At 40.4% G+C, this 14,996-nt stretch overlaps 1 protein-coding gene across 13 annotated transcripts in view; it reads left to right on the top strand.

Annotated features, from left to right (window-relative positions):
* Positions 1 to 14,996, top strand: part of MAP7 (microtubule associated protein 7) — a 173,659-nt gene that overhangs the window by 146,873 nt on the left and 11,790 nt on the right. For 6 of the 13 annotated variants that reach the window (XM_077894311.1, XM_077894306.1, XM_077894307.1 and 3 more), the window contains 8 exons: positions 3,264 to 3,391; positions 9,402 to 9,517; positions 9,842 to 10,125; positions 12,304 to 12,520; positions 13,674 to 13,845; positions 13,962 to 14,063; positions 14,452 to 14,502; positions 14,606 to 14,663. In XM_077894311.1, coding sequence (XP_077750437.1) covers positions 3,264 to 3,391; positions 9,402 to 9,517; positions 9,842 to 10,125; positions 12,304 to 12,520; positions 13,674 to 13,845; positions 13,962 to 14,063; positions 14,452 to 14,502; positions 14,606 to 14,663 — 1,128 coding nt within the window. Of the gene's footprint in view, positions 1 to 3,239; positions 3,392 to 9,401; positions 9,518 to 9,841; positions 10,126 to 12,273; positions 12,521 to 13,673; positions 13,846 to 13,961; positions 14,064 to 14,451; positions 14,503 to 14,605; positions 14,664 to 14,996 lie in introns of all 13 variants that reach the window. The other 7 variants (XM_077894308.1, XM_077894304.1, XM_077894299.1 and 4 more) reach the window with 2 other exon arrangements.

The following is a 14,996-nucleotide window of genomic DNA, read 5'->3' as shown; positions in this document are numbered from 1 at the left end:
TTCTGTCAATTCTTTTGCTCCTCCTATAGTCCTTTGCAGCATCCTGTCCTTGTGCCCCACCCATTCTGCTTGCCCATCTTCCCATCTTCCCTCTTCGTTGTTCTACTTAATCAGGGTGCTTTCTACCTGCTCACTGGCTATTCTTTACTTTGCAACTCTTCCATTCTCCTTTTAACAAATGGACACATTCTTGTAATTTATTTTAGTGTAAAGCAATCCATAGGCCTTTTCTTGAGTTCCCATTCTTATCAATACATTCCTTAGATTATTGTTACCTTATTATTGCATTGACATGGCTTATATTTAACAAACCAAAACTGTTGTTTTCATTTTTTTTCCACTTGAAATTATATATGTAAACATCCTTTACATTCATCTTGTCAAAAACACTGTGTTCACCACTTTTATTTTTCTATCTACTCTCTGCAATCAGTCTTTCTTGTCTTTCCGTTTGACTGTTGTCTCTTAAGTTCATCTTATATCCAGTTGCCATTAGCAAAAGGATGACCTACATCCAGAGCCAGAGTTGCAGTAGCAGATCCAAACAGCCATCCTTACTCCTAGGGTGTTTGGTGATTACAGACTCCCAGGACAAGTAATAAGTGCACTTGAAATTTACCTCTCATTTGTGGCCACTGCTTTGCATTGACCTCTCCATGCCCATTTTTAAAATACATTTAAAATACATGTGATTATTAGAGCTTAAGATTAAATGAGTTGATACACATAAAATGTTTAGAGTAGTACCCGCCACATAGTAAGTCATCAATAAATGTTATTAATATTATTATAAGATTTGTATTCTCTATGCTACACTCCAGCCACTTGTATTGCATTATCTTTTCCCTGTACCTTTTCATACAGTTCATTTAGAAGATCTTGAAGAAGTTAAATTAATGCCCACTTGTTACCAAGAGTAGTAGGAAATAGGGATAGTATAGAAGACTTTCTACTGGACACTCCATAGAAGAATTTTCATGTTTAAGAAAACTACTTCGGGATATCAAGAGCACTCTGGAAAAATAAAAATAACTGTGTATTATTGCTCTTATTCTTTCTTCAGAAGGGCAAGATAATCCAAATACATAATTTAAAGGTTTCAGGTTTTTCAGTAGTTGCTGTTCAGAACAACAACCAATTCCATGAGACGTAATGTCCTTAGAAAGAATTTACAGGGTTTGTTACAGGCTGACAGTGTTCCTTGAACAATTAAGTCTGAGGAGTTTTGTACAAACTCCACTAGATAGATTTAAGGATATTGTCTTTCTTTGCTTAATACTACATCAGCGCTGTAATAAAGAATGAACCAGAGCCATGATGAGATTGGCTTACACCCATGATCATCTCAGGAAGTGCTCCATAGATACCCCCAAAATTATTTTCCACTGGAGGGAAGTGAAATCCTATTTCTGTTGTTTTCTTCTTCCTGTCAGACCCTGGCCTCAGAGCAGGACTATGGTTTAGGGTTTCTTGATCCTGGAGCACAAGGTAAATAGCCTCTGGATATGCCCTGGGCAATATGTGTCTCTCCTGGACATTAATCCCACAGAAGTGTCCTGTGCCAGGATGTTACTTTACTTAAATTCATTTGATTGGCTTGGTAGAGTTTTGCATTAATGAACTCTTTCCTATCTGAGAAATGCAAATGCTTTGTTGTGGCACTTGAAAAAAGTTATTTTCAAATAGTTTCCTCTGTGATCACAGGAAGCCAAATGAGACTAGGTTCTCCTTTCTCACAATGAAAGGAATCTTCCTTCCCCATTAAAGTCTAAGGCAAAGACGTAGGTCAACTCCCAAGTAAGATACAAATATTCTTTTAAGGAGGACTGAGGGGGAATGCAAAGTGTTTTAGTTTATCCTGAAGAAATAGAGTTCTGTTTTCAGAGGATTGGAAAAGAGAATGCAATTTCCAGTCCATTCCCTGCCTTGACCATTGAGTGATGACTCAAGATACTGCAAATTGTTTAATAAGAGAGCACGTGAATAAATAAGCAATCTGATCAACTTTCTGTTTGTAGAACAAATCAGAATAACATTTTTTAACTCTATAATTCCAGAATTCCTAATTTGTCTTGCCAACTTTTGAGTTTTTAATTTATTAATAAATACTATTATGCTTAGCTGAAATAATGGTCTTTTCGTAAGTTTGCTACAATGGCTATAGGCAGGTAAAGTCATTTTATAACATCATCCAAGCACATCATATTCTCAGGAGTCATGTTTCATTGTCTTATTTTTTTGCTGGAGAACAAGATTTCTGGGTGAGATCTGAAAGTGAACCTTGGAACCTTAGTAACCATACTTTTGATACATATGTAGTGTTATAGGAACTTCCTTAAACCCATTTTTTGCTTGAAATCACTTGATAAATCACTTGATTAATGACAGTGTTCCTGTGAAACTGAATAGTCAGAAAGGGTGATTTTTTTTCAAAAATATCCCAACCTGAGTAAAACAGTAAAAGCTATTCCATGATTCAACTTTGTTTTTGGCAGTTTTAACATATGTGTGTCCTCATCACCATTTTAAATGATTACATCCTATATCCTCATATGTTCTTCTGCTTGCTATAGACCATCAAATGCCTTGGCTTTTGGGAAAACCCAGAAGCCATGCATCTGATTTGGCTTTAAATAGACAAAACATTTACAGAATTTATTTCTGGAAATTATTAGTTATCCTTGTAACAAGTTGTAACACCTAGTAAGACTTGATTGTTTAACATTATAAAAATTCTGTTGCTTTTTTCCACTGGCTGTTGAACTTTACTCCTGAAATAGTTGGAGTACATCTTGTTTGCCTGCTTGCTTGCTTCCTGTATCTCCACCTTTTACTCCATCTTAAAGCTAATTAGGAAAAATCTGATTATAAACAGTCCTTATATAAAAATGATCTGTCACTAATGTGTTTTCCCAGAACCATCAGTTCATAGCAATATAAGGCCATTGCTTTCCTTAATTATTAGACTCTATCTGTATCTTTAATCTCTATTTAAATAGCCCAATAACTTACATAGCCTAGGGTTTTCATTTGGACATGGCTTCTTTTTGGACACACTGTAAACTGATAGGACTGTGAGGAGAGCTGAATATGATGGTTCTGGGCACCTTTAGGTAATAACTTCTTCTCCCTACTTTTTTCTCTATTTCTGCTTTGCTCCTTTTCCTGAACCTGCTTTTGGCTTTCCTTCAACTGCTCCTCTGGCACTCTTGTGTATAAAACAATCACCTACACCCTAGTTATCCCCATTTGTCCTCGTTCAGCATCTTGCGGCCCCATCAACATCATGCCCTACAAAGCTGCACACTCTAGAAATCTGATGGATCGACCAAAATTCTTGATAACACCACCGGAGGGCTCTGCGAGAAGGAGGACTGTTCATGGCACAGCGGTGAGTAGCCGTTGGGAGCAGCCAGGCAAGTCTGCTGTGTCTGTGCAGAGTGAACACCACCCCAAGGTGCGGTGTGGGTGTCAGAGTGGGAGGTGCCCACACCTGGACAGTAGTGTCCTCATGCTTCCTCTCCACTTGGGAGTTTGGCTCCCCCTAAAAATGTGAATCTGAGGATGAAAACTATTCTTTATTCAAGTGTGTGCATGCGGCAAGTGTCGTGACAGCACACTTTTACATTTTTGAAAGTAAGAAAGTCTTTGAAGGGGAAGTGGGCCTGGACTGCTGCCTCTGCATTTTATTAAACCATATCTAAAAGCTGGCTGAACTCTAAATGTGGTTCAACAAAAAGCAAAATAAAGAGTTTTCATCTGTTTAGCTAATCCCCATCAGGGCCCACATTTACAATATAGTAACAGTGTATTTTGAAAACACTAGCAATTTGCTAAGTAACTAATACTTGAAAGGCAACTGGGCTGTTTTATAGACTCAAATTTTGCAAATGAAGAATATAATTTGTACTTGTAATTACTGGCAAGGTGGCTGAGCTAACATTAATTTTCACCTATAATTAATTTCCTGCCGTAAATGCAATGAGGTAACTTGTATGTCTCCAAGAATCTTTCTTCCTCAAACTGTATGTTATTTAGTAGCCATTGAAAGAAGTAGACATTGCCCTGTGATGGTCAGGCATTGTACTTACTCCTAAAGGACCCCCCAGCCAACTGGAAGATCTCATTGCCTCTCTCCCATGGTAACACTATGACCTATTTAATGAAAGGCTGAACAATTTTATTTTCAGTCTTAACTTCCCAGAGCAGTTGAGATTTATGAAGCTGATGGATGCTTCAAAGGATTTTGCTTAGATGTTTGAGGATAATTTGAAGGTTGTGAGAGCTTGATGGCTTTGCCTACAGGCAGTTTTCTTCCAAGGCCCAGGCTTTCAGGAATCAGTTTAATTCCTGATTGAGTCAGACATCCAGGCCCACAAGGAATTCTTGCAGGTGAGACTTGGAGGTGAAACTACCTTTGGTATCTGGGTAGTTGCTCATCATTAGCACATCAGTGCTTCACAGTGCCTAGCTATGGATGAGAACTAATAGAAGAATTTTGCCCCCAAAGGTTAGGTACTTATTGAAGAGGTAAAAACACTGAGCAAAGGAAAAACATCTTGTTGTGGATAAAAGGTCAACCTGATGTGCCAGGAGGGAAGAATGAAAGTTGACCCTTGGCCAACAGATTAAAGGAGAGGGATTCTCATCATACCATCCAAAAGCTCCACTTTCTCACCCATTTTAATTTTTTTAATGCCTTCCCCTTTCTATATTTGATTTATTGGTTATCTTTTCAGCTCTTTACATGCAAACATTTAGGCAAATACCTATATCCAGAAAGTGACTCACAAGTCTTTTATACCCCAGAGCTCCCTTATGGAATTCAGTTGAACAATCAGCAACATGTGGTCATGGAGCACTTGAAAAGTGGTTAGTGGAAAGAAAAGAAAAGAAAAGTGGCTAGTGAGAATGACAAACAGAATTTTAAATTTAATTTTCTTTTTAAAGATGATTATAGTAAAGGAAACATATAACAAATTCACCATCTTAATTGTTTTTAAGTGTCATTTCAGTAGTGGTATGTATATTCATGTTGTGCAGCTTGTCCCCAGAACTAATTAAATCTTGCAAAATTGAACTGTGCCCAGTGGACAACTCCCCATTTCCTCCTCTCCCACCCCTGACAAGCCACCATTTTACTTTGTTTCTATGAATTTGACTGCTTTAGATACTTCATATAAATGGAGTCACAAAAAATAAATAAATAAAAAAAATAAATGGAGTCACACGGCATTTGTCTTTTTGTAACTGGCTTATTTCACTTTGCATAATGTCCTTCAGATCTGTCCATCCATGTTTTAGCATGTGACAGGATTTCTTTCCTTCTCAAGGCTAATAATATCCCGTTGTATGTATGTATACACATACATACAAACACACACATGTACACATACACCACATTTTGTAAAGCCATTCATTTGCTGATGGACATTTGAGTTGCTTCTGCCTCTTGACTACTATGAATAGCACTGCTATATACATGGGTAGCAAATATCTTTTCAAGATCCTGCCTTCAATTCTTTGGGATACATATATATACATCAAGAAGTGAGATTGGATTTTGTGGCAATTCTATTTCTAATAATTTAAGGAGCTGCCATACTGTTTTCCATGGCAACTGCACCATTTTATTTACATTCCCACCAGCAGTGCAGAAGGGTTCCAATTCTTCCATATCTTCACCAACACTTGTTATTTTCTGGGGTTTTGTTTGTTTTTCTAGCAGCCATCTGAATGGTATGAGGTACTATCTCATGGTGGTTTTCATTTGCATTTCTCTAATGATCCATGACATTGAGCATTTTTATATGCTTGTTGGCCATTTACATATCTTTTTTGAAGAAATACCTATTCAAGTCCTTTGCTCATTTTTTAATCTTATTCTTTCATTTATTTAACCTTTAATTTTTTATTGAGTTGTAGGATATTTACACATTCTGGATATTACATACTCTGCATATTAATCTCTTATCAGGTATATGATTTGTAGATATTTCTCTCATTCTGTAGTTTACCTTTTTACTCTGTTGATTGTGTACTTTGATGCATAATAGTTTTTAAGTTTGATATAATCCCATTTGTCTATTTTTGCTTTTGTTGCCTGTGCTTCAGGTGTCATATCCAAGAAATCAGTATCAAATCCAATGTCATGAAGCTTCCCCTATTTTCTTGCAGGAATTTTATAGTTTTAAACAGTGTTATATTTAGGTTTTTAATCCATCTTGAGTTAGTTTTTGTATACGGTGTAAGGTAAGGGTCCAAGTACATTCTTTGGCACGTGAATATCCAATCTTCCCAGCAACATTTGTTGAAGAGACTATCTTTTCCCCATTGAGTCATCTTGGCACCCTTATTGAGGATCTTTTGACCATGTACACAAGGATTTATTTCTAGGCCCTGTACTCCATTGGTCTACATGTCTCTCTTTGTGTCAGTACCACACAGTTTTGATTACTAAAGCTTTGTGATATCTTTTGAAATCAGGAAGTGGAAGGTCTCTTTTTTCTTTGTTTTCAAGATTATTTTATCTATTCAGGGTTCCTTGAGGTTCCATTTAAATTTAGGGTGAATTTTTATATTTCTGCAAAAAAATGACGATAGATTTTGATAGGGGTTGCTTTGACTCTGGATCATTTTGGGTAGTACTGACATTTTAACAGTAAGTCTTCTAATCTGTGAACACAGAATATCTTCCCATTGTTTTCTTTCATTTCTTTTAGCAATGTGTTTTAGTTTTTAGTGTACAAGTCTTCTGCCTTCTTGGTTAAGTTTATTCCTAAGGGTTTAATTCTTTTTGATACTATTATAAATACAATTGTTTTCATATTTTTTTCAACTTAATTTTAGTTAATCTAGATTAATTAAATCTAGATCTAAACTCAAATGACCAAATGTGGCTAGTGGCTAGCATACACAGATGTAGAACATTTCTGTCATCATAGAAAGTTCTATTGGACAGCAGTACCTTGAAGTATCTGTCTCTATTCTCTCTCTTGAAAGTTATTTGTATCCTAAACCTAACTCTAATTGTAAAATAAAAGTCTTTGTCCTAAGTTGTCCGTTGACATGTGCATTTTGCTATGTGTCTTCCACAGTAGTCTTTTGGAAAATATTAATAGGAAAGATTATTGTACAGAGTGCTGGCTGTTAGATCTGGATGAGGATGAGGAATGCCTTTACATGTGTGGTACCCAAATACGTGAATGGGTTACAAACCACTGAAAAGATGTCTAAAAGAACTAAGAGGGTAAAACCATCTACCTGCCTGAGAGGATGTTGTCTCAAGTACTGAACATGTTTCTAAACTTCTCTTTGCCTATTTCTCTATCCCTATAAGATGATTAAGGGGAGGGCAGTTTTAGGAAAGAAAGAACTGGTTCAATGGCACTTTATTTTTTAATCCAAAAAGAAAGATTATACAGTTCTTTGTAGGTTCATTCCCACAGTGCCTGTCTTATCAAGACACAGATGATGAAATTCATCCCCGTATCCTCCACGTCACAAATTACTCTTCCTGATTTATTTTCTCATTCAGATCTCTCCTTACTTTGACTTCAGCCAAATTAAAATGTTTTTGAGAAAAAGGAAAAAACAACTACTTGGAGTACATAACCCCAACTTCCCCTGGAAGAGTTCTGAGCCTTCCACTCTGACATAATTGTCAGAGGCATAAATGCCACCCAATATACCTGCCAGAAGGGTCCCATGTGCTGGCTGCCACTTCTGCTACCCAAGAACAATAGCTGTATTCTGAGGCCCTACCTCCAGCCTTCTGGGACCAGAAATGGGGGCAAAGGCCGGTCATGCAGCCACAAGTGATAGGGAGCTGGCACATATCTTGTAACGCTCTTTCCTGCCCCAGTCTTTGTTTCATTTAGAAATTCTGGGAAGACATTGAATTTTTTTTATTTGTATATTTTTTAGTGGAGTTCGATTTGCCAACATATAGTATAACATACAGTGCTCATCCCGTCAAGTGCCCCTCTGAGTGCCCTTCACCCAGGGGAAGACATTGAATATTATTTGATATTCATATTACACACACACATACACACCCCTATAGCCCAGTCTATCAACTAGGCTGTTACTAAGAAAAGTGGAGAGAAACAATGAGAAGGGATACTGAAGGGGAACAGGAGTGGGGAAAGGAAGGAAGAGGGGAATTGATGCTTGCACCAGGCAGAAAGGAGAGAGAAAAAGGTACACTCCAGTGTATGGGCCCTGCAGCTAGATACAACAAAGTTCTGTCCCTTCCGTTGTACTCTCAGTCTGCTCTCCTGGGAGGGTCCCACAGAGCAAAGTGCTGACAGGTGCTCACACGGGGGCTTCCAGCCAGTATCCAGTCCTGTCCCAGAACATTGTTGGCAAGTTTCAGATACTTAGAATGAGTCTTTCTTGCTCTGTGCATTTTTGTGTTTGGGGGTTGTTTTTTTGTTTTTGTCTTTTTGTTTTGGTTGACTATAGCTTACCAGACACTTCTGGGTTTCCCTTTGCTCGTTTTGACTTAGCAAAGGTATCACCTGTCTGGCTGAATTTCTAGTATGCAGTTAGAAAAGGAAGGATTTTTTTATTTATTTATTTATTTTTTTTTATGATAGTCATCACAGAGAGACAGAGGCAGAGACATAGGCAGAGGGAGAAGCAGGCTCCATGCAGGGAGCCTGACGTGAGATTCGATCCTGGGTCTCCAGGATCGCGCCCTGGACCAAAGGCAGGCGCTAAACCGCTGCGCCACCCAGGGATCCCAGGAGGGATGTTTTGACACACTCTCCCATTTCAGTTTTATCCTTAAGATTAAAAAGAGCTAAAATTCTTCACCTTGAACCTGATTTTTCCTTTAAGAGCAAAAGGACATTAGATGAGAAAGAAATTATTTATATAGTATCAGTATAAAGGGAAAAAAATGAATTAATGTCTGATATAGCAGATATGTTAAGATTTAAAAAAAAAAAAAAAAAAGACTGAGTATGGTATGTTCCAACATAGAAAAAAAAGAAAAAATGCTAAAGAATTAAAATGGGGGAGAAATGGGGAAATGGAAGGACTTTTATTTTGATATTTGTGTGAACTAAAGACAGTGAGAGATTTTTGCCCCAGGTGATTGTAGATACAGAGTACAGGTACTTTCTAAGAGTATACATGTATATTTCTTTAGCAAATGTAACTCCAGATCAGACATCCAGAACTTTATTAATTAGTGTCAGATGGCGTTAATTCAGTTATAATGTTCAGGTTTAAGCTAACAAGGGCTTTTGTGGGAGTGGAATGGATATCAATGACAAAGGTTGGAAAATTTCCAAAAAGTCACTCAGTGGGTTGTAGCTCCACTCCTGAATATACTGTTAATGGGATTGTCCCACTCATATCAAAATCTAATCATTGTGTTTCTTGGAACTTAGGGCTATAAAAGAGAGAAGGAGAGAGAAAACCTACCGATCCACCCCACATCTGCTATTCGGAGGGCTGTATCTCCATCTCATCCCAAAGCAAGATCACCAGCTCCCTCCCGACTCTGGTAAGCAAAATTTAAGAGGTTGTCTGGGTTGCCATGCTGAAGAATTTGTAGCTTCTCTTCTCTGAAAGCAAACTATTCTCTCCATGGTGTCTGGTATTGTTTAGGGAATAACATTTTAAAGGAAATGGGAATGAGTCTCTAAAGTGAATATTTCTGTGTTTGCCACATAAAAAACAAATACACCAGTTCAGTATCTCTTCATTTCTTCACCTTACTGGTGCTGGTGTTCTAGGACTGTCAAGTGGTAGAGGAGTGGGGAAAGGAAGGTTCTGGCAAGCCTGCTCTGATGGCTCCTATTCTCTTTCCCCTGTTTATTGCCCCTAGGCTTCCATCCAAATCCTTTCCCCATCTGCCTGGCACACCCAGACCAACCTCCTCCTTGCCTTCTGGATCAGTCAAAGTTGCCCCTGCCCAGGTCCGGCCCCCATCCCCTGGCAACATCCGCCCTGTCAAGCGAGAAGTCAGAGTGGAACCTGAGAGGAAAGACTCTGAGAAGGAGCCCCCAAAAGTTGTCAATGAGCCATCACTTAAGAGCAGGGCACCTTTAGTGAAGGTGGAAGAAGCCACAGCTGAAGAGGGGTCACCTCCCGAGCCAGAGGCTGCTCCTGGTAAGATTCAGCTGACTTGTGATGAGGTGTGGGTTGCTTGCTCTTCTTTGGGGGACTTGGAAATTTTACTCCAAGGTTAATTTTGGGAACTTTTCCTACGTGAGATTTTCTTACAAATAAAGAAAGAAACATCCAATCAAAAGCCACAGCAGGGCAGCCCGGGTGGCTTAGCGGTTTGGCGCCGCCTTCAGGTCCAGGACGTGATCCTGGAGACCCAGGATCGAGTCCCATATCGGGCTCCCTGCACGGAGCCTGCTTCTCCTCTGCCTGCCTCTCTCTCTCTCTCTCTCTCATGAATAAATAAATAAAATCTTTAAAAAAAGGTTTAAAACAAAAAGCCACAGCATATTCATTCAGGTATGATTTATGATTCCTTTTATTGGCCGAGTCCTTTTTTTCACAAAATGTGGTGTTCAGAGCACTTGCATCAGAATTACTTTGTATTAGTTATCTATTGCTGTGTAACAGATCTTAAAATTTTGGAGCTATAACAAATTATGACATTGCACAGATTCTTGGGGCAGGAGTTTGGAAGCAGTTTATCTGGGTTGTTGGAATATGGTGCACACACAATGGCTGAGCTCCATTTCATGGCACATGAACCTCTCCATAGAGTTGCTTGATGTCCTCACAGTCTGTCTGCTGGACTTGGCTTGCTGGCTTTCCCTCAGAGACTGTGATTTGAAAGAGAACATCACAAAGAATGCACACTTTTTATGCCTAGGCCCAGAAATCCTATACACAGAAGTCACAATTTCTGTCGTATTTTATTCATTAGATGCAAGTGACTAGATTCACCTCACACTCAATTGAAGGGGATTGGTCTCCTCCTTTTAGAGGAAAGATCTTCAAAAAGTTTATGGAAATATTTTTAATTTACCACTTCTACAATGTTTCAAAGGACAAAGTGCTGGCCCTATATTAGTCCTACTGAATCCAAGTATGTGGTGGATCCAGGAACTCTGAAAGACAGTAAGCTCATCAATCAGTTCCTCTGCAGGATTGCCAGATAAAATACAGAATGGCCAGTTTATCCTATGCATACTGGAGTTTAAGGACCGCTGGCTAGCCTCTCTGGCCCTTGACAGAGGTCAGAATTCGTTTCAAAAGACCCAGTAGATCTCATCTCTGCCAGGCTAAACCAGGTGCTATTTAGAAGTTTAGAAATCCTTGGAACTAGGAATTCAGTATTTTTTGTTGAAAACTGTCTTCATTCAAAAGTTTTCTCCTTAAGACTTAATTTGAAATTGGGGGTAGGGGTAACAAAGAATAGATAACAAGACAAGTGAAAGCGTTGTTAGATAGTAGAAGAGTCCAGTCCTTATTTGCATGGAAAGGGAGAGAAGGGAAAGGCCAAAAAGTGTCCTGGAGGCAAAGAAAAATACCTAATCATGAGGATTAAAGGAAAATGTTAATCATGAAAGGAGGGTCTAGAATACCAGAGATCACACCTCACAGTGGAGCATCTCTGTGGGACTCCTAGAATGGCTCTCTAGGCCATTTCCTGAATGTGGATAAGGTCAAAGACTTGTGCTCCCATCTTACACTTGGCATCAGGATGGACAGTGGAGGCCCAAATGGGTAAGGAATGAATACGAGAGCCAGGTCCTAAAGAGGCCCTTGGGTCCTCCCACCTCAGACCTGGAGACAGCTCTAGGCAGTCAAAAAAAGACTCCATCTTCATAGGGTATCATCTTCCCAGCCTGCATCTGGGCTTGTGGCAGGGATGCAGAGGATGGTCAATGAAAGGCTTTGGTCTGCTAGTAATAAATAGTCACTAAAGAGAAGGAATTTTTTTAATGTAATGAGAGGCAAATGGAAGATCTCATCTTCTTTTTGCTCAGAGTAGAACTTCCCACAGAACCTAACGTGAGGCTCTATACTGAGTACACATTCGATATATGTTGTTAACTGATTAACTTGTATGAAAATAAGACTTGGTGACAGAGTGTCAGCTTTGTTGGATGTCTCACTTACACACATGCCTTTTTGTTATCTGTTGCTTGGTTACAAATAGAATACAGTGAAACCGTGAGAACACACAGTAATAAACATTCCCTTTTCTCTTATAATGATGAATTCTAGGCCTGGGGTGTGGGGAATTGGGGAATGCTAGTTTTTGTTTTGTTCTTTGGGTTTTGTTTCCAGTTGATTTTCTCCTTGTACCTGTTTGTACAGCTGCTCCGGCCCCGGCCCCCACTCCAGCACCGGTCCCAGCCCCAGCATCAGTCCCAGCCTCGCCATCCACTGTGACTGCCAGCGCTTCCCCCAAGACCTCCGCAGGCACCACCGACCCAGAAGAGGCCACGAGGCTGCTAGCTGAGAAGAGGCGGCTGGCCCGCGAGCAGAGGGAGAAGGAGGAAAGGGAGAAGAGAGAGCAGGAAGAACTGGAAAGGTAAAGCAGTGACTTTGCTCAGTGAGCAGTGACATCCTAGGGATCCCTTAGATCACGTGTTCAGTCTGACAGACAAAGTGGTGGTAGTGATGAAGGTGAAGGAATTAGCTGCTTCAGAATCAGGCCTCTGACCACTAAGTGGTTTTTTTTTAAAACATCACATTTTCTTACTAAAATGACAGTACAACAACCTTGATAGAGAAATGTTTAAAGAAAAAAAAATCCATAATCTTACCAGTTTTCAATAATTGGCAAAGAGGGTTCTGGGTAATCCTTTCCAGTCTCCAGTGTGAGGGTTTGTTTACATACGTAAATATGTATACATGCATCTATTTATATAATTATAACCACAATAGAGGTGTAATTGTACAGTCTGATTTTTTTTACTGAACATATTCCTAATCTCCATATTTCCTCATTATCTTTCTAACAATCATTTTAAAGCTGCATAATAAAAGCTCCTGTTTTCTTCCAGATAGAACTCTTCAGAGGAAGTTGCTGGGTGAGATAGTTAAGCACCCCAGATTGCCTGCTAGGCAGGATGATAGGGACAGCTGGCTTCATTGGCCTCCTTCTGAGGCTAATAAAACCAATGTCAAGGACATTGTTCTTCAAACAAGCAGAACTGCACTTTGAGGGAGGATTGCATCCCCACTCCCACCCCCCGCCCCCTGAACTGCTAAGGGATCTTGGACACACCTACCCTTGATCCCAGCAGGGAGCTTACATGGTCCATCTTCCTCCTGTCCTGTAACAAAACTGTGACCTTTATTAATTTACAAAGATTACCTGGGGGGAAGGGGGTTCAGATTTATTACTAAAATGCCCCATTATGGAATTAAACAAGTCTCAGCCTTTACAGATAGTTCGTTGCACACCCTTTCACAAAACGAACTCTCCTCAGAATATTAGTGGTTGCATTTTCCTTCCGTGTACCACGAGGCGATGCAAGGCTTGGAAAACCAGGAGGAAGAACAGAGGATGGCTTCACATTTGGCCCTTGAACCACGCTGCGTGTGTCCCGAAGATTTTCCTGCCAGCCCTCAGAGCACACTGCCCGGGGCCCCAACCACAACTCTAGCCTCTCCTCAGGGAGCACCCCCCCCCCCCCCCCCCCCCAGTATATCTCAGCCACGTTTGTATTTTTTTCCAGACAAAAGAGAGAGGAGCTGGCGCAGAAGGTGGCGGAGGAGCGGGCGCGGCGCGAGGAGGAGTCCCGCCGGCTCGAGGCGGAGCAGGCCAGGGAGAGGGAAGAGCAGCTGCGGCGGCAGGCGGAGGAGCGGGAGCGGCGCGAGCGGGAGGACCAGGAGCGCGCCCAGAAGCAGGTGGGGGCCCCGGGCCGCGGAGGGGAAGAAGTGCCCGCGCGCGCCCCGTGCGCCAGGCGGATGCGGGGTGCCGCAGCCCTGCTGGCCGGATGCACAGGCCCACTTCTTATTTCCAGAAGGAAGAAGAAGCTCGCCTTCGTGAGGAAGCGGAGAAGGCTCGGCAGGAGCGGGAGAAGCACTTCCAGAGAGAAGAGCAGGAGCGCCTGGAAAGAAAAAAGGTGACGCGAGCCTCGAACAGAAGCCCGGGATGCTGTTCCCATTCTTCCCCAGCCCTGACGCCCCAGGACCAGGAGAGGAGCTCACTGCTCTCAGAAAGCAAGTGCATGCTGCCCATTCCAGATCCACCAGACTAGCTCTCAGGATGCATCATCTCCTCCAAAGAAATCAGTTTTCATAGTACGGCCCTCACCAAAAACACTTTCTTCCACTTGGTGAGGCTTAAGTCAGTTCAGCTTGACGTGAATAATGCCTGTTAAGATGAAGCAGTGGTTGTTACACTTACCCAAAGTAACAGACGTGTTTGAGTGACCCATTTACTTAGTGAAAGTGCCAGGCTAGCCTTCTTTCCATATCTGACTCCTTTGCTCAATTCTCCCTTTCTTGTAGCGACTTGAGGAGATTATGAAAAGAACCAGGCGAACAGAAGCTACAGATAAGGTACTGAGGTGGACATTTTAAAACAGTTCTTAGTAATTTATTTTTCCTTTACTTTCTCTTGTAACTTTAAGATTTAAATTTTTTTTTCTTTCTTTTTTTGTAGAAAACCATTGATCAGAGAAATGGAGATATAACCAAGGGAGCTCTCACTGGAGGAACAGGTATTTACTTCAGTGAATTCAAATATATTCAAATATAGAATTTTTGGATTCACTCTCTGGAGATCAAGATATTCATTGATTGAGAAGAAAAAGTACTCATTGACTTACAGAAGCTTAGGTGTGTGTCATCTAGTCCATAGATTTTCCCCTTATGTAAAACTCTCCCATTTCTGGCAGATATTTTTTCACATTTGTTTGTACTCTAATAGTGTACTTAATATTTTAAGTCATCTTATATTACAAATATCCATATATATAGGTATATGTTTGTATATATCTGTACGTATATATAGAGATATCTATACACATGACTAGAAGAATTTTCTTTGTGTT

The sequence above is a fragment of the Canis aureus genome, chromosome 1, assembly GCF_053574225.1.
Source record: "Canis aureus isolate CA01 chromosome 1, VMU_Caureus_v.1.0, whole genome shotgun sequence".
NCBI lineage: Eukaryota > Metazoa > Chordata > Mammalia > Carnivora > Canidae > Canis > Canis aureus.
This window is presented reverse-complemented; position numbering and strand designations above follow the sequence as displayed.